Here is a 22,253-nt window from a genome sequence, read left to right as displayed (position 1 = left end):
CACTCAGTGAGCAAAGGCTCTTGTTGACAAGCCTGATGACCTCAGTTGAATCTCCAGACCCACATGATAGAAGGAGAGCACCAACTCTTGCAAGTGGTCCTCTGACCTCCATAATGACCCGTGGTGTACACACACACACACCCCACTCATACACAAAAATATAATCTAAAAAAGTTTTAAAGGATAATTTGCTGCCGGGTGTGGTGGTGCACACCTGTAATCTCAGCACCCTGGGAGGCAGAGGCAGGCGGATTGCTAGGAGTTTGAGGCCAGTCCAGGACAGCCGAGGCTACACAAGGAAACTCTGTCTTGAAAAACAAACAAAGGATAATTTGAACAAACACAAAGTAATTAAAAATAGGTAGGCAAACCATCAAGGTCAGACTACCTGATAACTATGTATGTATGTAATAAAAATAGCACCATTCATCAATTTATGCAGACAACCAGAACATAAAAGACAGGTTCATGTAAGAAACAGTTTCAGGTGGTGGCACACATCTTTAATCCCAACACTCAGGAGGCAGAGGCAGGTGGTTCTCTGAGTTCCAGGCCAGCCTGGTCAACAAAGTGAATTTCAGGACAGCCAGCTACACAGAGAGACCCTGTATTAACCTCCCACCACCCCCAAAAAACACGGTTTCATTATCAAAGGTCTGAAACTTTACTGATCCTTTAATTTTCCTATTTGAGTTCTCAAAAAGGGTGGTACAGCCAAGAATTTCCTTCCATACGGTTTTATAATTCTGCTCACTTTCTCTTCATCCGGGTATTTTTCCATGAGAATATCCACTTTAATCCGACTTGTGTTGGATGGCTGGAAAAGAGGGTATGCAACTACCCTTTCAAACTCTTTTCCTTCTTTCTTCCCTCGACTGCGCTTCTCTGGTTGTGGAATCTGGCTCTGGCTTTTTCTCAAGATTCTCTCTTTGAGTCTTTGCTCTAGAAGTTCCCTCCCTCGAATCATGCGTTCTTGATGGTCTTTAATTTGGAGCAGTTCTCTCTCATTTACCTGCCTTCTTCTTTGTTCTTTTGGGATGCTAGGCTTTTCTGGCAAAATTGTTTTGGGTAGTGTTTCACTGAATCGTGGCTGTCTCCAGGTTTTGGTCTTAAATTCTCTGGCCTGGCTTGCTCTACGAATGTGCGTTTTTATTTGTTTCTTCTCTCTCTCAGATACACAGTAATATTTTTCTTGCCCCTCTATGTTTGGTGATGTTTCCTCTTCCACTTTCTTCTTTGCTTTAACCCCTGCACCTTCCCTTTTCATCATTTCCACCATTTTTTTATTATAGTAAGACTCTGCTCTTGCAAGCCAGTAGTCAAGAGAATGAGCTTGTTCCCCACAGAGCACCTTCCTCTCCTCTTGGCGTTTCTGAGTAACCAAGTTTCTTGCTGCTGTTGTATGCACACCACCACAACGCTGTTAAAGTGAGGTTCAGAATTTTATAATTTTTCCTTTAAACACATTTAAAAGAAATTCCCTTTCCCCAGTACTATTAACGAAGGAGTCTTGGGACAGGAGTGGTGGTACAAACTGAGAACTCTGAAATCATAAGCAGGTGGACAGACAGACATGCGCGCACACACACACACACACACACACACGCACAAACACACACACACACCTTTCATTTACTTTATAGTAACAATTTAAATTTTATGCCCCATGCTCCCAGGCAAGCCTGGATGTTCTGAAAGCATGCAGTATTCCCTAGTTTTTAAAATATATAGCTGTAGAAATTGGTGTTGGGATAATTTACAAGAGTAGAAGGTGCTGCTGGAGGAGCCCTGCCTCAAAGTGTCCCCTGCGCAGAAGGATTTTAAACCTTGGGTTCCTTTTCTGAGTAGTTCCAAACTGTAAGGTATACAGATAGTTTACCAGGATCCTTTTCTCCAGTGGAGACAGTTGGCCTTCTGCAATCCTAGGGTCTCTGGATGCTTTTGCCCAAGCCAGTCTGAAAGATTAAAAAGCAAAGGTAGGTTTGAATGTGGGAGATGCCACAATTACTCACCTATCATCCCAGTCAAAGAACTGAACTGTTTTGGCCAAGAACTAGAGCCATTTCTCTACTGAGAAACCACTGCATTTCCCATAGTGCAGAATTATGAAGATCATTCCTTTTATATAAAACATACCTTTCCTTTGGACTCAATGTAAACCACTCAGAATCAGGGATTTTGGACTCACAGAGGGAAGAAATAGTCTCAGAGCCTCTTTTATCGTCTGAGATAGTTCTAGTCTCTCCTTTGGCCAGCTCATTGTCTTTGTGTGCCTTTTCCAGCCAGGCCCTCTGTGCCTCTATCAGCACATATAGCATCTTTGCTTGGTTTTGTTCCAAGAGTCTATTCCTGTTTGATTATCTGGCCCTCTGTTTGACTGACTGACGCTTCCAATCATCCTTCACCCTACATTCATTCCCAGGCCATTCTCTGTTGAAACCCTGCAGGCAGAGCGTTGTGGCCCCCTGAGTTTGTTTATCAGGCTGATGGCCCCACAGGTGAAGACCACCAAGTTTTTATGAGTCATTCCTGCTCAAACCTGAGTTTACTGTGAGGTCGCATTAAGGCACTGAAGCTGTCCCCAAGCACATAGCTTGGGGACCCTCAAACTACAGTCAAAAACAAAGGCTTTGAGGACCGACAGCAATAAAACTGAACCATAATTCGATTTCCTCAAGGTATACGCAGGGGAAGCCAGCCAATGTCTGTGTCAGTTTCCCTGTTTATAAAGTGCAGATATAAGGACCCACCTCTCAGGGTCCTAAAGAACACACGTGGTTTAGGCTTACGAAGATCACATGGGAAATCCTCGGTGAATGTCAACTACCTGCCCTTCACAGGTAAGTCCTAGGTCTCCATGAAGTCTTCCTAGTCTACTTCATCACAGTGATTCTCCCTTCCTTTGGGGGAATTTTCATTTCACATAAAAACTAATCACTACCAGGGGATGGAGAGCTGGCTCAGTGGTTAAGGGTATTAGCTGATGTTCTAGAGGTCTGAATTCAATTCCTAGCGCCCACATGGCAGTTCACATTGTCTTAACTGTAGTCCTATGAGATCCAATGCCGTCTTCTGTTGTGCAGATGTACATGAAGACACCCATAGACATAAAATGTTAATCCATGCCATGGGAGAGAGCCCATGTCAGACACTGCCTAGAGGGCCAGAAACTAGAGGCTGAATAGCCCAGGATCCTAGGCCCAAACCAAACACTACTGTGAAGTAAATAAATATTAATGATGATAAAAATAATAAATTAAAAAGTGGACAGGTGGTGGAGGCATATGCCTTTAATCCAAGCACTGGGAGGCAAAGGCCAGCAGATCTCTTTGATTTGAAGGCCATCTCTGGTCTACAGAGAGTTCCAGGACAGCTGATACTATACAGAGAGACCCTGTCTTGAAAAAAGAAAACCAAAATAAAGTCAATGAAATTATTCCTAATGATACTGTGCTATACTTGTAGACCAGAGCCTAGCATAACCGTCATCAGAGAGGCTTCATCCAGCAACTGATGGGAGAAGATGAAGAGACTCACAGCCAAACATTAGTGGAGCTCGGGGAAGCCTGCAGAACAATGCGAGGAAGGACTGCAGGAGCCAAGAGGGGTCAAGGACACAAGAAAATGGTCCACAAAATCAACCAACCAGGGCTCACAGAGACTGAATCCACAGACTAGGCCTGTATGGGTCTGACCCACGTCCTCTGTATTTATGTTATGGTTGTGTGGCTTAGCGATATTGTGTGACACCTAAAGTAGGAGGGGAGGGGCTGTTTCTGACTCTTTTGCCTGCTTTTGGAACCCGTTTCTTCCTACTGGGTCACCTTATCCAGTCTTAACAAGAGGATATGCCTCAACATGGTATGTCATGTTTAGATGGTTATCTCTGGGAGGCCTACCCTTTTCTGAAGGGAGAAGTGGATCTGGGGGAGAGGGAAGGTGAAGGGAAGGGGCTGAGAAGAGAGGAGGGAGAGGAAACTGCAATTGGGATGTAATAGACGAGAGAAGAATATATTAAATATTTTAAATCAGTCACTATTGGGACTGGAGAGATGGCTCAGTGATTAGGAGCACTGGCTGCTCTTTCAGAGTAGGTGCGAGTCTCAGCAACCACATGGCAGCTCATGACCATGTGTAACTCCAGCTGCAGGAGATCAGACACCCTCTTCTGACCCCAGTGAGCACTAGGCATGCATGTGGTACACACATACATGCAGCCAAAACATTTGAAACATGTAAGTAAACCTAAAAATATCTGCAAATACTGATCATTTATCTGGAAGTGTATGAATTATAATGCATATTTACAAATTAAACTATAATATTGGAGAGGCTCTAATATCTAATATTTCTCACTGACTTCTTAAAGATTTTTGAAAAAGTTATTTCTATCATTAATGTGGACTGCCGTTTTGCCTACATGTGTCTGTGGTACACTCAGAAACCAGAAGGCATCAGCTTCCCTGGAATTGGAATTGTCAGCTGTTGTGTGGGTGGTGGGAATTGAACCTGGCTTCCCTAGGAGTGCTCTTAACCACTGGGCCATCTCCTCCATCCCTTCTTAGACATTTTCATTTGCGTATAGTTTGAGATTGAAAAAACTACCATCCTAGAGCTTGACATGGAGGGCTCATCCAGGAATCACACTGATGAGGCTGTGGCAGGGGGTCACTGTGGGTTCTAGGTCAGCCTGGCTGTGAGGCCCTGCCTCCAAGAACTGATAATGACCATCACACTTGCATTTCTCTTTATATTTTATGTGGTCGAGTGTTTGGCTTGCGTGTACGTTTGTGCACCACCTGCATGCCAGGTGTCTGTGGCGGTCTGAAGAGAGCACTGGATTGGGTGGAACTGACAGATGTTGGGAAATGAACCAGGGTCCTCTGAAAAACAGCCAGTGCTCGTAACTACTGAGCCATTTCAACAGCTCCATTCATTCATTTCTTGCACAAGGCATTAAATATAGTGTTATGATTCTAAGTCTCAAAATTCTGATTGTTTTTAATCACACAGTAGCTAAGCATCTTTTAGTTTAGTAGTAAAGGATGTACCAAGGCCCTGGGGTCCCTCCCAGCAGTCATGTGTGCATGCCCACACCCACACGGATACAAGGACCTAATTTATTTTAGAAACAGGAGTTTGCTACATACTGAAGCTGGTTGGACCTTGCTCTGCAGCCCAAGGTGGCCTCAAACACACAATCTTCCTGCCTCGGCTTCCCCCGTGCTAGGATAAAGGCATGCACCACCACACAGGCATGCGTGCTGCACCTTTCTTAATTAGCGCATGTGCAAGTACCACTGTGGCCTTCATAACCCTGGCTCAAGCACCTGGTTGTTTTTTGTTTTTGTTTTTTTTCTGTATTCTGACTATTCATCCGTTTTGAAAGAGAGAACACAGATTTCAACTATGGAGTCCCAGTCTCAGCTCTACCCCTGGCAGGCGCTAAATATCGGGAAAGGAAAGTCATGCCTAATACTGTTTGTGTTCCTCCACTGCAGTAAAGTAGCAGTATCAAAGCAGATATCAGTCAAACCATGGTGAATGTCTGATGAACATCAAACTTTAAAGGAAAAGTTGGGCTAACTTCAATTTCTACTTTGAAAGAAGACACAGGTTAAATTTAAGATGTCTGACCATCATGGGCTCAGCAACAGAACTTTGCTAGACAAGCACTTTGACACCCTTAAGTAAAAAGACAGGGTCTGCCCTCTTTGGCATATTGCTGAGGGTTTTTAACGCATTCCCCATGGTTTGATCTTACATTAACTGCACAGAAAGACAGATGAGGGCTTCTCCTATTCAAACAGTCGAGTTTGTGTCCTTCAGAAAGTGGTTATGAGGCCAGACTTAGCATGGAACTCAGGTTGGCTGCTGGAGGGCTGGGAACCACATCTTCAAGCTGGTCCTTCTTCGGCACACAAGTTTTCCTTATTTTGTAGGCGTCAAATGAATGAAACGACATGACTTTCTAGATACCCTATTGTTCACTTAGGGGACAGCAGGTATGTAAACAAGGGTGAACAGGAGCTTAGGGATGTGGGAGTCGGTCTGTAGGTGAAAGCCAAACCTAATCCCTAGTAAATCCAGAGGCGCTTTTGATTAATGCTAGCCTAACTCATCTAGCATGAGCCTAAGGGAAGAAGAGCCCTAGTCTCACCTGCCAAATCTCTAAGCTCCTTCTCAAATGCCTTGTTCGTCCTCTGCCTTCACCCTCACCATTCCACGCTCCTTACGAAAATGACTCACTCAAGAGCTCAGAACTGCCCAAAAATGACGCATGGGAGCGACAACCGGCCAGGAGGTCCGAACGGATGAACAAGAACGCTTCTTAACTTTGCTTTTGCACTCCCCAAAGACCAAACCGTCTCCGGAAATGGCAGAGTTGTGGTTCTCTCAATCCAACGCAATCAGTTGCTCCGGAAAATCAGTACAGTGTTAAGGGGGCGTTTCGGCCCGCCCTCTTCCCCTGCTATGTAGAGGATTCCCTGCGAAAGCAAATACCATCCAGGATTAGTGCGGAGCGGGAAAGTAGCAGGGTGGCTAACACTGGCTTTTCGCTTTTGCTAAATCGAAGTCACAGTGCTCGACCGTGGGCCGCCGCTAACTTCCGTCCGCTTGAGGGTCGGCTCCCTCCCTTGAGCTCGCTAACTGCGCCACTAATTATGACGTCACGGCCAGCGGCGGCCAGGCCCCGAAGGCGCTCTAGCCCGCCAAGCGCGCTCGCTGCCCCGCGCCTCGGACCCGACGCTCCATCCCGCGGCTGTGAGCCGCCCCTGGCCGCTCTGCGTCCCTGCGCGCTCCGTTCCCTGCTCAAGCCTAGCACTCCAACGCTGCGGTGAGGCGAATCGGTGAGAGGAGGACTCGGGTAATTACGCCTGGGACGCGATGGGGAGCCGCTTCCGAGGCAGGACTCCTGCGCCTCACTAATGAACCTTTCTCAGTTCCCATCCACCATGGAGCTGGCCCGCCCCTGCTCCAACTTTCAGTCAGACTTGGATTTCTGCCCAGATTGTGGCTCGGTCCTGCCGCTGCCTGGAGCTCAGGATGCTGTCATCTGCCCACGCTGCGGCTTCTCCATCGATGTGCGAGGTGAGACCCGGCCGAGGGTCCCCGGTGGGGGTGACCTCGGCCTCGGTTGGCCTCCGGGAGGCGAGAGCCAGAACAGGAATCTGTCCCCGAGACATTGACCCAGGGGGTAAACCCGAAGGGAGGCTGTGACCCACCTGGGGGAGTGTTGCTGGGATTCGTTGCCTCCTCCGCCATTGCTACTGTTTTGTTTTGTTTTGTTTTTTTTACTTCCTGCGCAGATTTCGAAGGGAAGGTAGTGAAGACCTCAGTTGTGTTCCACAAACTGGGGACGGTCATACCTATGTCTGTGGACGAAGGACCTGAATCCCAGGGACCAGTGGTAAGGACTTGCTCCCAGAGAATGTCAGAGAGTTGTAGTAGTCTGATTCCTGTATGAAAGCAGACCTTGTGACTAGGTCTCCGTAACGCTTCTGTTTCTTCCTAGGTTGACAGGCGCTGCCCTCGATGCGGTCACGAGGGAATGGCATACCACACTAGACAGATGCGCTCAGCTGATGAAGGACAGACTGTCTTCTATACCTGTATTAACTGCAAGTGAGACTCCTTCCCCTCCCTCTGCTCTTTTTCAGTGCTTGCAGACAACAACGAAGTCAGTGACAGACTTGTATTAAGTATTTAACTTGATCCAGTCCATAATACGGAGGCTTGTAACCCTTTTTATTATTTACTTTGTGTTTTTCAAGACAGGGGCTCACTAAATACTCAGGCTCACCTTGAACTATCAACCAACCAGTCTAGGTTGACCTCAAATCTTAAGCAGTTTTCCTACCTATTTCCTGAATGCTGAGATTCAAACATGTGCCACTCCACCTGACTTCTTAAAAGGATGTTTATTTTCTTTATGTGTAGATGGGTTCTGTTTGTTTGTTTTGAGACAGGGTTTTTCTGTGTAGTCCTGGCTGTCCTGGACTCATTTTATAGACCAGGCTGGCCTCGAACTCATAATAGAGATCTACCTGCCTCTGCCTCCCAGGTGTGTGGCACCTTGCCTGGCTATGTGTAGGTGTTTGTATCTGCATATTGGAATGTTCAGGTGCCCACCAGGTGGGCGGGTCCCTGGAGCTGGAGTTGCAGATAGTTCTGAGTTGTTGGATGTGGGTGCTGAGAACCAAGCTTGGACCCTCTGCAACAGTATGAGTTTTTAACTGCTGAGCTATCTCAACAGCTCTCATTATTTTTATAGCCTGGGAACTAAACTTTTTAAGATACATAAAAGGAAAGCTGGGTGTGGTAAAACATGCCTCAAAGGAGGATCGTGTATTCAAGGCCAGCCTGGGCGACACTGAGATTCTGACACCAAAGCAAAACAAAGAAACAACAAAAACTACTAGAAAGGAAAATTTAAAACACAGGAAGTATACATCTCTTTGCATGGTGGTATGCTATGCTGAAATCTTCCACTGCAAAGGGGTGACTTCACATAATTAATCTTGCATGATTGAAAGAACATGTGTGGTCTGAGTAGTTAGAAGCACTCTTTGTGTTGGTTGTTGGTGTAGCTCCGCTGTGGAACATTTAGTGAGTGGCTTTCTGTAGCTTTTTGTTGTTTTCCTTCTTCCTGCCAGGGCCTTGGCATGTGAAAAAGTGTTCTACACTCAGTTGTACCCTGAGCGCTCTTCTTTCTTTTATACTTGCTCTGTTTAGGATTTTTATTTGACTTTTCCCCTTTCTTTCTTGATCTTCTTATCCTGCTTCCTCTCCAGTGCAAGGATTACAGGCATGTGCCCCCACAGCTGTTTCTTATGTTGCTGAGGCTCCAACTCAGAACTTCATGGCAGCTACGTAAGCATCTACCAACTGAAGTACATACCCAGCCCTTATTAGTTTTCTGAAGCTGAGAACTGACTTAACTTTCACCAACTTGGAACTTTATCAGCCATTATCTCATTCCAATATTGCTTGTCCCCATGTTCTCAAATTACGTATTAGACGTTCACATTTCTCATCTCCTGTATTGGCCATCCCATTTCTGTTTCTCTTGTCTTCTGGGTAACTGCTCCGTATCTTTCCTGCAGGTCACTAATTCTGTCTTCTATTAGTATGTGTGGTACATTCATGTCTTCATGTGGATGTAGCATGTATTTGTGCATGTGTACATTTAGAGGCCAAAGTTAGACATTGGGTGGCGTCATCAAGTGTCTTTTTTTCTCTCTCTGCATTTCTTGTTTTTGAGACAGGGTTTCACTATATTCTTGGCTGGCCTGGAACTCTCTGTAGAACAGATTGGCTTCAAACTCATAGCTACCGATCTGCCTCTGCCTCCAGAGTACTGGGATTAATGGTGTGTGCCATTACCTCCAGTTCTCCAGCCTTATCTTTTGAGGCAGAGTCTCTGAGGCTGGAGTTCAGGCTGGCTACCCAATGAGCTTTGGATATTCATCCTGCCTGTCATTGTCTCATGCTTCCCAGCCCTACTAGCGCCCACTCTGACCATGTGGACCACCGCACCCAGTATTTCTGTCTGTGAATGGATGCTAGGAAGCCAAAGGCAAGTCCTCATGTCTGCGCCGCAGACACTGAACCCACTGAGCCATCTCCTCAGCACCTCAGTTCTCACTACCCTTTTTTCAAGCCTCGTGAATCAGCCAATTAGCCTGTTAGTCATTTTAACATTTCCAATGGGTTTTATTTAACATTTTATTATGTGTGCGAGTGCTTTGCCTGCATGTATGTAAGTACACTATGTGCATGCCTGGTAGCCACCGAGCTTAGAAAAAGACTCCAGATTCCCTGGGACTAGAGTTAAAGACGGTTGTGAACCACCATGTAGGTGGTAGGAATTAAACCTGATTTCTTTGCGGGAACAAGTACTCTTAAACACTGAGCCAACTTCCCAGCTCCTGTTAACCATCTAGAATTGCTTCTTTTATTCTTTATATATATATTGAGTAAACATGTCTCTGTGTGTGCTAACTCACTGTTTTGGTGGTCCAATGCTACCTATTTCTGCTGACTGTCTCATAGTACTTTTTTGCCTTGTAATTTTTGACTGTATGCTAGGTTTTTAGAACTTGAATTTTGGGTTTCTTAAGGTCTAGGTGAAGGCTGCATTTCTGGCATTTGTAGGGTTCTTTGAGATCTGTGCCACCATGTCCAGCTACAAATTTTTTTCATTTTTATGAAGTACAGTTAAGCGTTTTTTTCTTTTTATTGGCTAGTCATTTTCTGTCCCAGATAATCTTTGCATACTTCAAAGGTAATAAGTAGACATTAGTTATTTTGAGGTTAAAGTTGAAGGTTTGGGGGAAGCTCATCCAACCCAATCATAAGAAAAAGTCCTTCAAGCCAGGTGTAGTGGTACACGCCTGTAATCCCAGCACTTGGGGAAGCAGTCAGGTGGATCTCTGAGTTTGAAGACAGCCTGGTCTACAAAGTGAGTCCTGGACAGCCAAGGCTATACAGAGAAACCCTGTCTTGGGGTGAGAGGGGAGGTCCCTTGTGGGTTGTATCTCATCTCACACTGCTAGAAATTATTTTTGGTTAAATATAACGTCCTTTCTCTCTCCATAGATTTCAGGAAAAGGAGGATTCTTGACCTTTTTTCTGGCAACTCAGCAACAATACTTCTTTCTTGGAAGGTGAAGACACTGGTCCTTTGATGCCTGCTCTGTCCTCTCTGGCTACAGTGCTTTGTCCTCAGAATAAAGTCACTGCTCCCAGAATACTCCTTCCCCTACTTGAATTTACTAAAGGTCTATTTTCTATGAAACCTTGACATTATGTGTGTTATTCGTGGTCTCTTTCTGATCAGACTGTTAGTATATGCCCTGTAATCTCAGCACTTCAGGCGTAGAGACAAGAAGGTCTTGAGCTTGAGGATGGTGAACTACAGAAGTTCAGAGCCAGCCTGGGCTACCTAAGAAAATGCCTAACAACCAGAAATAACAATAATCTGTCTATTCCAAAGGAAATTTAAGTGAAACAGATACAGCTGTCCAAAAAAACGAAACAACAACAAGAAACCTAAGGCTAAGGTAATGGAGTCTAGAATGAGGTTGGTCTGAGGTTGCTCAGATTCCCCTTGACCATAAATACATTTTATTAAGGGGCTTTATTAAATATTCATGGCACCAGGACTGCAGCTGAGAGTGCTCCCAGGATGCAGCATCCCGTCACATCTGTCAAGACTTAGATAACATGTATTCTGTCTACACGTAGGCAGGGTCTTAACATACATGTCTGCAGCTGTACCAGCCATTGAGCCGTGTGAGCAAGGCTGATACAAAAGCAGAAAGAGCAGCAAATCTTACAGGATCAGTCAATTTAAGAATAGTTCATTGCCAGGTGGTGGTGGTTCACGCCTTTAATACCAGCATTCCGGGAGGCAGAAGCAGGTCAGTCTCACAGTTCCGAGGCCAGCCTGGTCTACCTACAGACCGAGTTCAATAATAGCCAAGGCTACACAGAAAACCCTGTGTGGAAGGATTGGTTGACTCTTCAACGTCAGTTTAAACAGAGGTGGGTGGGTGGGCTCTAGTGTACGACCTAGAAAAGCCAGGGGCTTACAAGTTAGAGGATTTTTTTGCTTTTTTTAATGTTAAGCACAGTAAGCCTACATGTAACGTTAACCATCACAATTTTTAAAAAAGCAGTTATGCATTGTATGCATATATCCTACCTAAATTTAGTTTCTCACTGTAAGGAAACAAAAACTGGGATTTGGGGATGGATAAGTGAGATTCAACAAAATTTACCCAGATGAATTTGAATTGTTGGCTCGCACCTAGCCTTTGTATCCCTCGAAGTAGGACTTAAATGGCAGTCTGGGTGTTCTCATCCTTTTTTCTTAGGGCCTACCACAGTCAGAAAATCCCAAGTTTACTGTGCCTTCGCTCGGATACCTATAAACAGGGAGAGGACTAGAACCCAGTGCGTTTCCTGCTCCCGGAAAACTGCTTCTCGGCAGAATGATAAAATGGAACTTGGCGAAGATAAGGTCCCTGACCCACCTACTTTTTCAGCACACAGAAGAGGCGCACAGACCTCACGTGCTCTGTGCTCCAATGAACTTAGGCCCTGGGCCGCCTTACCACACCCGACAATGACATCACTTCTGCGACCTGCGGCGTCTGCGCACTGTTACCTTACGGCGGAACTAAACTGGTTACGCCTGCTTTAGCCCAAGCGGTGCTGGGGAAGGGAAACTGGGTTCTGCAGGCTGCGTCACAACCGGAAGTGAAAGGCCGGAAGTGGGGTTGGACAGGTTATCCCCAGGGGTGGGGAAGCAGAGGGCCTGGAGGAGGGGGGGATGAGAAGCTAGAGGTCCTGGCCACTACTCCGAATCGTGTACCGGTTCTCTTAGATCTCAGAGGCGCAGAAAAAGGGAAGGGTGTCTCATCTCGCTTCCTCCCTTTTCGCTTTAGCCATGGCGGAGGCAGGGGCCGGGCTGAGTGAGACCGTCACTGAGACAACGGTTACCGTGACAACCGAGCCCGTGAGAAAGGCGGGCAGGGGGGCCTCTTTAGGGGTCTGGGAGGTACCGGGAGGGAAATGGGGGTTTGAGAAGTTGGAGGGTTTGGGATCTGGGACATGTGGGGTTGACTCTTGTTAGGAAAATCGCAAGGGACTAGAAATTAGAAATGCTTGGAGTGGCTCAAATGGTGCAAGTGGCTGGTCAAGGAACGTTTAACTCGCAGTTAAAATTGGGTGTAGCTGCTATGGCTTGGAGTGGCGGTCTGTGTACGTAATAAACAGAAACTGGGTTAAAGAGCAAGGACGGTACGGGGAGGAAATGAAACGCCATTTGAGAAAGTACGGTTTTGGAGACAAGCGTAAAAGACAAGTACTTACCAATAGTTAGTCATGTAATGGATGCGAGTTAAAGCGGAGGGAATGAGGAAACAAAAAAAGATAAGGTGACGGTAGTATTTTGACAGATCAGAGAGGAGAGAAGCAAATGAGCCACCATAATTTTTGCAAAAACAAATTGCTTTCAAAGGGAGAAAGGTGCGTTGGTTTTAATAATGTCGAGTTGAAAGAGCTGATTAGTTTAGTAATTATTACCAGAGTTGCCAGAACATTAGAGAATAAGTGGCTAGGACTAGGGAGCATTAGGCCTAAAGATGAGAGAAGAAAGAATGAAGGCTTTCTTTGGAGAAGGAGATTAGCTAGATGGGCCCATACCTCTTAACCTTACAGGAGAATCGGAGCCTAACCATTAAACTTCGAAAACGGAAGCCAGAGAAAAAGGTGGAATGGACGAGTGATACTGTGGACAATGAACACATGGGGCGCCGCTCCTCAAAATGTGAGTGTGGGGGTCCCGGCACCCTAGCCACCGTCTCACAGTGCTCGCACCGGTGGAAAGGAAAGTAGGTGGGCGTGGGGATAAAACCACGAGGTACCAAGACCTGAGGGGCAAGAGTGAGAGAAAGGTGCTCTGACTCTGAAGAGACAAGGGGCATGGCTGCCCTGGGGTTCCTGGGGTGGGAGGCTGAGGAAGCTGGGTTCTGGAAGAGTAGGAGGAGACAGTGGTGGGAGAGAATTTTCACACAGGTGTGGCGGACATGGACCTGACTGAACCTTATGCTCATCGTCCTTTTTAAGCGGATCCCTCCCTCTACATCTAGGCTGCTGTATTTATGAGAAGCCTCGGGCCTTCGGTGAGAGCTCTACTGAGAGTGATGAGGATGAAGAGGAAGGCTGTGGTCATACACATTGTGTACGCGGTCACCGCAGAGGACGGCGCCACACAACCGCAGGGCCCACCCCAACCACCCCTCCACAGCCTCCTGACCCCTCCCAGCCCCCTCCAGGACCTATGCAGCACTGAATCCCTGTCTCCATTATTCATGTGTCTGCCTGGCCCCAAATGTATCCATCTGGCTACATGGGGACTCAACCCATGGTCTGATCCCTTCTCCTGCCCCCTTCTTGCCTCTCCTGCCTGATAGAGAAGAGGGAGAGGAGGGTAGGTAGAGGTCTTGGAATTCTGACTTGCTGCTGTTCCAGAACCCAAGCATCTGGGTTCTCCTTCCTTAAAGTTTGCTCCCTTGCCTGGGATCCAGGCATCTTTGTCCTGGCCTGTCCCTTTTGTTCTCACTGCCAAAATACCTGTCCTGGGATCCAGTTACCTTGGCCACCTGCACCCTCAGCTTGAGTCCCAAGGACTTAAACTGGGTTCTCAACAGTCCCAGCTTTCACTGCCAGGGCCCCAGTCAGACCCCAGGCAATCTTGCACTCAAGCGCTGTGTGTTAATCCTGGCTTATAGTTCTACTTATGCAGTTATTCCAAGTCTTAGTTCTTGCTTGTGGGATGTAAGGTTGTATGGAGACCATAGGGCTTCCAGCCCTTCTACTCTACCCCTTCTGGCCCTCAAAAGGACTTAGGAAAGGTCTTTCTCATTCACACCTCTAAAGGAAAGTGGAACCAAAAATAGTCATGAGTACATTTCTGACAACGCTGGCTGAGACCACTGACTTAGAGCTAACGACTTTCTCAGCCTTTACTCTTGGAGCGTCAGCATTGATAGGAGGGCCCTGAGGCCCTGAAAGGAGGAGAGCGCAAAGAGATGGGGGATGGGCCTGCAGTACACTCCTACGCTTTTCCTTCCTGGGCTGTACAGTCTCTCCCCGCCCGGATGCCCCGCTCTCCCCGCTCTCCCAGCGCTCCTCCGCTGCTGCTGGGTTCTGGCATTGTTCTGTCATTGCCAGACAGTCTCTCCCCGCTCCTCCGCTGCTGCTGGGTTCTGGCATTGTTCTGGAGGCGTCCAGCTGTGCACAGTACAGAGATCAGCAAAACCCATGCCACCTCTGAGATCTCTTTTATTGCCACAGATGCACAAAAATAAATAACCCAACATTGCACAACGTGTTAAAGACAGGCCCATTTATACACGGGAGCATGGATGACTACAGGACGTTTGGGGTGCCTCGGTTGCTCCCAGGCACAGAAGGGAGGTAGCACCATTGGTTCTTTTGTGTGCAAGATGAAGTTCCAGGAGGGTGTTCAATGGAAAAAGGCTGTAAGCGTCATAGAAGGAAGGTGGAGGGCAGAATGGCTTGCTTATACATCCCAACATTTATGTTTTAGGCTTCAAGTCCCAAGAGGCTTAGGTTATGAGTTAAGCATCTAGTTTTAAGACCTGTTTTTCTTGAGGGAAATCCTCAGAGTGGACGTTAGGAGGAAGCTCCAGCCTTCCTGCTGTGGATCTGCCTCTGACCCTTTGGAATTGGAGGTAAATTCGGACTTTTCCCGAGTACTGGTGGTACAGACAGCCTCTTTCTCTATCCCTGCCTGGAATGGTACAGAAAGAACTCAAGAAAAAGGTTGTATTCAGGCATGGAGACTTAGGACCACACTGCCTTAAAGGCACGGATGTACACGCCAGAGGTCTTATTTTGGGAGGAAAAAAAATAAGTGTGAGTGGGTGAAGGGTGCTTATTAATTCTGCTGCGACAGGTGTACAGACAAGATCACTGAAATAGACGGGGATTTCTGTTTGGAGAGTAGTCTCGAGGCATTCCAGCTAGGTAGGCTAGGGGTAGGAGCTGGAGAGCAAAAGCTCAGCCTTCTCCCGGCACGATGCGCAGAGGGGCACGGGGGTCACAAGTGCAGAGAAGGGGGAAGACGCGCTCCCCTAGCGGGCCCGGCGCCTGGAAGGCGAAGAGCAAGTCCAGTGAGCGGCCGTCGTAGAAGGCCACACGGCCCCTCTCCCAGTCCAAGTCCACGCGAATGCGCTGCGGCGGTGGCCTGGCGCCGCCTAACAGAGTGGGTTCTGGGGCCGTGAGCGCCCACAAGCGGCCGCCGCGGCCCTCGACGGCCCATACAGCCTCCGATGGGCACAGCTTGATGAGGCCCTTACGCGTCACGGACTCCCCAGCAGCGCCCACCGCATAGCAGCTCTCTTCTGGGTCCTCATCCTTTGCAGTAGAGTCTCTGAAGGACACGCCTTCCGCGGTCTCCACCTCCCAGCAGTGGCGGCCTGATGCGAAGCCCTGTGCACCCAGCACCGCCAGGAGCTGATCGAAGCGAGCCGGACTGTCAAGCGGCGCCGGCGTTCCTGGTGGAGCCAGACTCACGCCGCGGTGGTCAGAGGAGATGAGCAAACCGCGGTGTGCAGTACGAGGGTCAAGCGTCAGGTCAGCTGCAGAAGAGGAGACAGGGGGAACACAGGAGAAGTTTCTTGAGTCCGGAGAGAGACTAGTGAAGAGGCATTGAGGGCACTTAAGGGCAGAGCTTGATGAGTCATCTCAACAACTCAAAGAGCGGCTGGGATCAGACAAGACTAAGGCACCGAGCAGATGGAGGCTGGCCACTCTGTGTTCTGAGGCACCATTTTTGTGGAATTGGACTTGGACAAGGATTATGCTGGTCCAGGGCATGGAGACAGGAGGGGAGGCTGTCTGGTATTGATCCTGTTGGAGGAAGAGTGATGGAACCTCTAGAGAGAAGAGGACTAATACTTAAACCTGCAAGCCGACTGTGGTGGTACACACCTTTAATGCCAGCAGCCAGATCTCTCTGAATTCGAGGACAGCCTGCATAGCAAGCTACACAGTAAGACCCTTTCTCAAGCACAACACAAAGCAGAAACCCTTGAATCTGCAGCATCTGGGTGGAGCATGGGAGCCAGGTCTGCAAAATTACTGAGAGACTGATACCTGATAGGAACCAAAGTGATCAAGGGAGGGGCAAAGGAGGAATCTAAGATACCCAGTAAAACCAGCCCACTTACTCTCCCGGGAGGGGAATGAACAGGCCCATTTCTGTAGGTGTGGCCAAAGGAGAGATCGCCAAGGAGACCAGAAAGAGCCACTGACCTTTTAGCTATGGGGCACTTTAAGGAAATGCTTCTGCATTAGAAGCTAGAAGCAATTTTGATTAAGTAGGATGGATGGGTGACTAAGGAAGGGGTGGAGCATCTCTAGGCACTTACTTAAAGGATGGAGAGTTATCTTGGGAGTGAGCAAAGAAGGGAAAAGAGATGCTGGAGTCTTGGGACCCTTCCCAAGAAGAGCAATGGGAGAGTGTAGCAGCAGGGGCCCCTGAGAGTGATCTTGTACTATTTGGATGTACACAGAAGAATGAGCAAAAGTGGCAGAGATCTGAGGAATTAAGAATGTTGTTCTGGGTTAAATTGTGCCTCCTGGCTAGGTGTGGTGTCACATACCCACAGCTTCAGCACATTAGAGGCAAAGACAGGAGGAACTAGAGTTCCAAGCCAGCCTGGGATACACAGAAAGACACTCTTTAAAAAGGAGGGAGTGAGGTGGGGGACTGGCTCAATTTGTTCCCCAATTTTTCTGAATTTACTTTATGTGGGATAAGGATTTTTGCAAAGGTAATGAGGTTTAAAAAAAATGAGATCATTAGGATGGGCCCTGATGTCCTATGACTGCTACCCTAAAAGGGAGAGGAGACACTTGGACACATTTTGGGCCGAGGAAGCATCAAGGCTTCTGGAAGCCAGGAAAGAGGCATGGAACAGACCTCTCCTTAGCCTTCGGACTTTGAGGTGTGGATGTTTGCTAAAGACGCCTGTTTGTGGCACTTTGTTGTTTTGGCCCTAGGAAATCAAAACTGATACCAAAGGGAGCGTGAGCATTTTTGGGAGCTAAAAAAGAGCAAATAGAACATGGAGTGTGATCCACTCTCCTCTTCCCTTCTCACCTGTCAATCTGTGAAGCATGTTTTTCACCACAGGGTAATCTTCAGGGAGATCCTCCTCTGAGTGAGAAGGCTTGGGTGTTGGAACATCAAATCTGGACAGATGAAGGAAGAGTCAGGAAGTTATTAGCATTCCTGTCTTTTGATGCTGGTTCTGATGACTCCCTACTCCTAACCCACTCTCTCTTGACAGAAACAGGTACAAGGCTACACTCTAGAAAGCCTGTTGGTGAGTGGAGATGAAGATGTGGGCAGGGAGAGGAGGTGATGGCTATAGCTGCAAGCAGTAGAAAGGAAGAAACAGTAAAAATGGGACTCACCTTCTCCATGTTTTCCTCATATCCTGGTGTGGGCAAAAGAAGAGATGGTGTGAGTGTCAGGTTCATCTTGTGGGAGATCCTCTCCTCTGCCTGAAGTGAGCTCTGAGTGGTGGGCACCCTCCCACCCCTAACACGATCCCCCCGCCCCCACCTCTGCTCCATTTTTTTATGCTATATTTCCCTCTTTCCTGGCCTTCCCTTCTGCTCACTCCAAAATCACCTTCTCCTCATGCTCCTAGTTCCATCCAGACTGTTATATGCGTTCTCCATCCTTCGAGGGTTCTCCCTTCCACAGCCTCAACATACCGACCTCTTACCTCTTGTTTGACCTCCCTGGGCCCATGCTCTCTATCTGTAGTGCTATCCTTTTTCCAGTTTCTCCAGCGTATTCCTGACAAATGTCCACCCCTTCACCACAAAAGGCGAGCACACACTCATATTCCTTGATTTAGGAGTCGTTCGTTATATACAAGCCTAACAATAAAGCTGCTTCCTTTCTTGTCTTAAAAGCTCAGTGGCGTTTATTGGGCTCTTTGTTTTATGTCTGTCTACCATCAGGCCCCTGAACTCAGAAGTGCCCCAAGAGGCCCTACAGATTTCACAGAGATCCTTGGCAGCCAGAAGAGGACGCTGGATTCCCTCCCCTCCAAACACTGGGGTTCCTCCTTCCCTCTTTTCTGCTGCCTAGAGAGGATGGCTAAGAAATCCACTGAGGCAAGAGGGAGAAAAAGGAAGGCAATTACACCTAGACTAATCAGGACTGTGAAGCCTTCAAAGTGTGGAAGCCGGACCCAGGGCAGAAGGGCTGCTAAGGGGGGGGGGGGGGCAAATGCGTTTGTCTTGAGGTACCACAAAGGAATGGGAGTGGCTGATGTACAAAGGGGTCGGGGAAGGCCTAGTGAGAAGATTTTAGGGCTGCAACTGCAACGATTACCCGGAGGCCCGCCAGCTGCTCACCCGGACCTGGCCTCCACCTGTTTCCGCCCCTGCCTGGAGAGCTGGGAGGAGCTGAGAACAGTAACAACCCACAGCTCGGCTAGGGCTTGTTAGGGGAACCCCTGCCTCGCTTTGGATCTGACCCCCCACCACGCACCCCATTTGCCAGTTTCCTGCTTCCTCACTCCCACTTCTGCTTTTCCTGTCCCCAGTCTCAGCCTTGGCTCCAGTGACTGTTCATTCGGTCCTATCTCCACCCTCCCGGGCTCCGATCCCTAACCTGAGTGTCTGTACCCCCTCTCCCTTTCTGGGTTCCACCTGTGAGCCTTGCGCAGTCCTGGCTTTGCAGGAGGCTTCTGCAATCTCCAAGGGCCTCCGTGTTCTAACTACCGCCAGCATGATTCTGCCTCTAAAACCTCTTCCCTCTAGCTCTGACAAGACTCCAGGCATCTGTCCAGCCTCCTCCTCCCCTGACCAACTGTCAACTCCCTCCAGCTTTTCCTGACTCCCTTTCTCAAACTACTTACTCAAGACTGGCCTGTCTATCTCCCTCCTTTACCTCCCCTCTTCTCCCTCTTTTTCTTAAAACATAGAATTATTTTAAATCCGTCTCTCTTTTCTACGCAGCCATCTCTGGACTGGAACTCGCTCTGTGTGCCAAACTGAACCTGAATTTGCAGCAGCCTTCCTGCCTCTGCTTTCCCGGTGCCAAGACAGAAACTATCTACGTTTCTGTCGGCGCTTCAGAGCAAAGCATCGCTTCCACCTTTGCTAGGACCTCCACAGACCTCTTCTTTACCGACAACCCGGACCCGCGAAGGCGGCCGCCATACCTCTCCGTGCGGGTCTAGGCAGCCCATGGTGGGGATGCGGCCCCCTCGCCGTCTCCCGGTCCGGGCCCCGGGCTCCGCCAGTTTCTCTCGCAGCCCGCGGCTGATGCGCACCTCCACCGCCAGCCGTACGTTGGACCTCAGGCTGCGTCGGGGACACGGCTGGCCACAGCAGGGGCAGGAAGGGGGCGCCGCCTCCGCGCCCGGCGCCGCCGGGGTCCCCCAGCAGCGCGCCAGGCACGTCCGGCAGAAGCTGTGCTCGCACGCCAGCAGCACTGGGTCCTCGAAGGGGCCCCCGCACAGCGGACACGTCGCCAGCTGCTCCAGACGCTCCACCAACCCCGGGCCCAGCTCGGGAGCCTCCATGGAAAGCGGGGATCCTGATGCACCCTGGTCCTCAGCCGCCCCCGAGCTCGCAAGTGGCGGACCACCCCCGCTGCCGGCTGACTCGAAGCCCCTCTCTGCTCCTCCTTCATTCACCTCGAACCTCCTTCCTTCCCCTCTCCCGGGCTGCCTTGGTTACCCAGATTGGACTCAGCGCGTCTCCTCACCACGTCAGATTTTATAGGGAGGGAGGAGGCCCCATGCAGGAGGTAAACAGCAGACCTTGCGTAATGCCTCATCTGGTTCTCCCGCTTCCCTAGTAAGGTCTGGGGTAGCAGGGTGTGGGGAGTGGAGTGAGACACCTAGATGGCAGAACTTAGGAGGTGAGCATCAGGGCACGCGCTGTGGGCAAGGTGGCAAAGTTGGGCTTGGTAGCCCCCCGTGGATGAGTCCCTGAAGAGTATGAATTTCCCCCTTGGCTTGTGGTGTGCCTTTGGTGGGCAGGGTGCCCAGGCTCGCTCTTGGCATGCGAGCCCACATCGCCAGGGCATGAGTCATCCCAGGTGGCTGGCACACCTACATCTGGGGGTTGGGGGCCCGGAAGCTTGGGTCCTTGATTGTGTGGCTTTGGCAGGCCTCTGAGTGTTGGCGTGTGGCTCTCATTCCTGGCGCCTCTCTGCTTTCCATCTTCCTCCCTTGCCTATTAAGGCATTGGGACACCCAGGCTTTGGGACACCCAGGCCTGGAAGCAAGCACCTACACCCCTGCCTCTCAGGTCCAGGCTCTGCATTCTCTCTCTGTCTCTCTCTGGTTTCCCCGCTAGCCTCCCTCTCTCTCTCCCTCTTCCTCCCTGCTTTCTCAATTCTTTTCCTTTGTGTTCTTATTTCAACTTCCTTGATCCTTATTTCAACTGACCTCTGAGGGCCAGAGACCTGCATCATCAACCGCGGACCATACTTGGATCTTCCGACTGTGCTACTGAGGGAAGCAGCCTGCCTGTTTATTTATTTTAAGTTTAAATTGCAGAATCTGGAAGCTCCCGTCTGCTTTCTTTCTGATCTTTCCTTGTGCCCTCATCTCACCTCCATCACCATCTCTTCCTTTTCTCATTACTGTCTCCTCTTCTCTCCTCCTGTTCTCTCCTCTTCCTGGCTTCCCTTTTCCCCGAGCCTTTCTGCCTGGATACAGTTTGGAATTTCTGAGAAGGCGTCTGTCCCCACATGACCACATGCACTGCTGTACAGGTATCGTGCTCACTGATGCCCAGCTTCAGAGTGCACAAGATACATTCACACAGCAAACGTAAAATGTATCACAGTTGTCTGTAACATTGACTATCAGGAGATTGTTGAGAAGCAGAGGAACACACTCAACCAAAACATACAGAGACGGACCTTGTCATTAGTTTCATCGTTGATAATGACAACAAAACAAGGCATTTACAGAGCAGAGGCGCTCTACTGGGCACCCTCCAGGCAGCCTTCTTTTTCCTCCTCCATAGTGACTAAAGAGGTACTCAAATGTGACACCGTGACAAACAAATCTCCACAAATAAATACATGCACATTCACAGAACCTTCCAGCTTAACATCAAAATGCAAAATATGAGGCTGGGGGCAATGGTTCATGCCTGTAACCCCAGACCGTGGGAGCATGCGGCGAAATGATTTCCATGAGTTCCACGTCAACTTGGGCTGCATACAAAACTCTCTCAAAAGACAACCGGCATTCCAACTTAAAAAAAAAAATAGCTCAACATGATCTAAATCTTTTTTGCAAAAGATACATCTACAGTATGTGGGTAGAATGGTACCATGCCACACAAGACACTTCATCCTAATTCCTAGAAATTGAATACATCGCCTTACTTGGAAATGGAGAATTAATTTGAGGTGGTACTATGTTTGATAATCGGTTGAACTTAAAGTAGGGAGACTGCTCCAGAGTACATAGTCACATTCATTATAACCACAAGCATTCTTAGAAGTGGAGGGTGAGAACAGAGAGGATAATTAAAAAACAGAGCTAGTGATACAAGAAGCTCTCAGCCTGACATTGCTGGCTCTAAAAAAAAAAAAAAAAAAAAAAAAAAAAAAAAAAAGTATTTATATTGTTTTTACTTATGTTTAGTTGTCTGTATGA

The 22,253-nt window shown here is 48.5% G+C and overlaps 4 protein-coding genes across 8 annotated transcripts; 2 read left to right on the top strand and 2 right to left on the bottom strand.

Annotated features, from left to right (window-relative positions):
* Window positions 1–497: 497 nt before the first annotated feature.
* On the bottom strand, window positions 498–2,318 carry LOC129669011 (putative uncharacterized protein ZNRD1-AS1). The gene is made up of 3 exons (XM_055597077.1): window positions 2,137–2,318; window positions 1,880–1,955; window positions 498–1,420 (listed from the first exon to the last, which is right to left on the bottom strand). Exons 1-3 carry the CDS (start codon window positions 2,316–2,318, stop codon window positions 665–667), a joined length of 1,014 nt encoding a protein of 337 aa, XP_055453052.1. The 3' UTR covers window positions 498–664.
* A 4,227-nt stretch (window positions 2,319–6,545) lies between these two features.
* Window positions 6,546–10,807, top strand: Polr1h (RNA polymerase I subunit H). 4 transcript variants are annotated; one of them, XM_055597089.1, is made up of 6 exons: window positions 6,546–6,868; window positions 6,945–7,092; window positions 7,311–7,411; window positions 7,517–7,626; window positions 8,796–8,874; window positions 10,603–10,807. In XM_055597089.1, exons 2-5 carry the CDS (start codon window positions 6,957–6,959, stop codon window positions 8,842–8,844), a joined length of 396 nt encoding a protein of 131 aa, XP_055453064.1. In that variant the 5' UTR covers window positions 6,546–6,868; window positions 6,945–6,956; the 3' UTR covers window positions 8,845–8,874; window positions 10,603–10,807. The 4 variants fall into 4 exon arrangements, with proteins under 4 accessions (XP_055453064.1, XP_055453063.1, XP_055453062.1 ...); XM_055597088.1 differs by having other exon boundaries at window positions 6,547–6,851; XM_055597087.1 differs by having other exon boundaries at window positions 6,548–7,092.
* A 1,460-nt stretch (window positions 10,808–12,267) lies between these two features.
* Ppp1r11 (protein phosphatase 1 regulatory inhibitor subunit 11) lies at window positions 12,268–14,898 on the top strand. 2 transcript variants are annotated; one of them, XM_055597061.1, is made up of 3 exons: window positions 12,268–12,535; window positions 13,231–13,339; window positions 13,662–14,898. In XM_055597061.1, the coding sequence occupies exons 1-3, from the start codon at window positions 12,458–12,460 to the stop codon at window positions 13,862–13,864; spliced, it is 390 nt and encodes a 129-aa protein (XP_055453036.1). In that variant the 5' UTR covers window positions 12,268–12,457; the 3' UTR covers window positions 13,865–14,898. The 2 variants fall into 2 exon arrangements, with proteins under 2 accessions (XP_055453036.1, XP_055453037.1); XM_055597062.1 differs by having other exon boundaries at window positions 12,273–12,526.
* Window positions 14,899–14,972: 74 nt separating this feature from the next.
* On the bottom strand, window positions 14,973–20,352 carry Rnf39 (ring finger protein 39). Its single transcript, XM_055597060.1, has 4 exons — window positions 19,791–20,352; window positions 18,022–18,044; window positions 17,705–17,796; window positions 14,973–16,178 (listed from the first exon to the last, which is right to left on the bottom strand). The coding sequence occupies exons 1-4, from the start codon at window positions 20,151–20,153 to the stop codon at window positions 15,598–15,600; spliced, it is 1,059 nt and encodes a 352-aa protein (XP_055453035.1). The 5' UTR covers window positions 20,154–20,352; the 3' UTR covers window positions 14,973–15,597.
* Between the last annotated feature and the right edge of the window lie 1,901 nt (window positions 20,353–22,253).

This window comes from Psammomys obesus, unplaced genomic scaffold (assembly GCF_907164565.1).
Source record: "Psammomys obesus unplaced genomic scaffold, mPsaObe1.curated_primary_1811, whole genome shotgun sequence".
NCBI classification, from domain to species: domain Eukaryota; kingdom Metazoa; phylum Chordata; class Mammalia; order Rodentia; family Muridae; genus Psammomys; species Psammomys obesus.
This window is presented reverse-complemented; position numbering and strand designations above follow the sequence as displayed.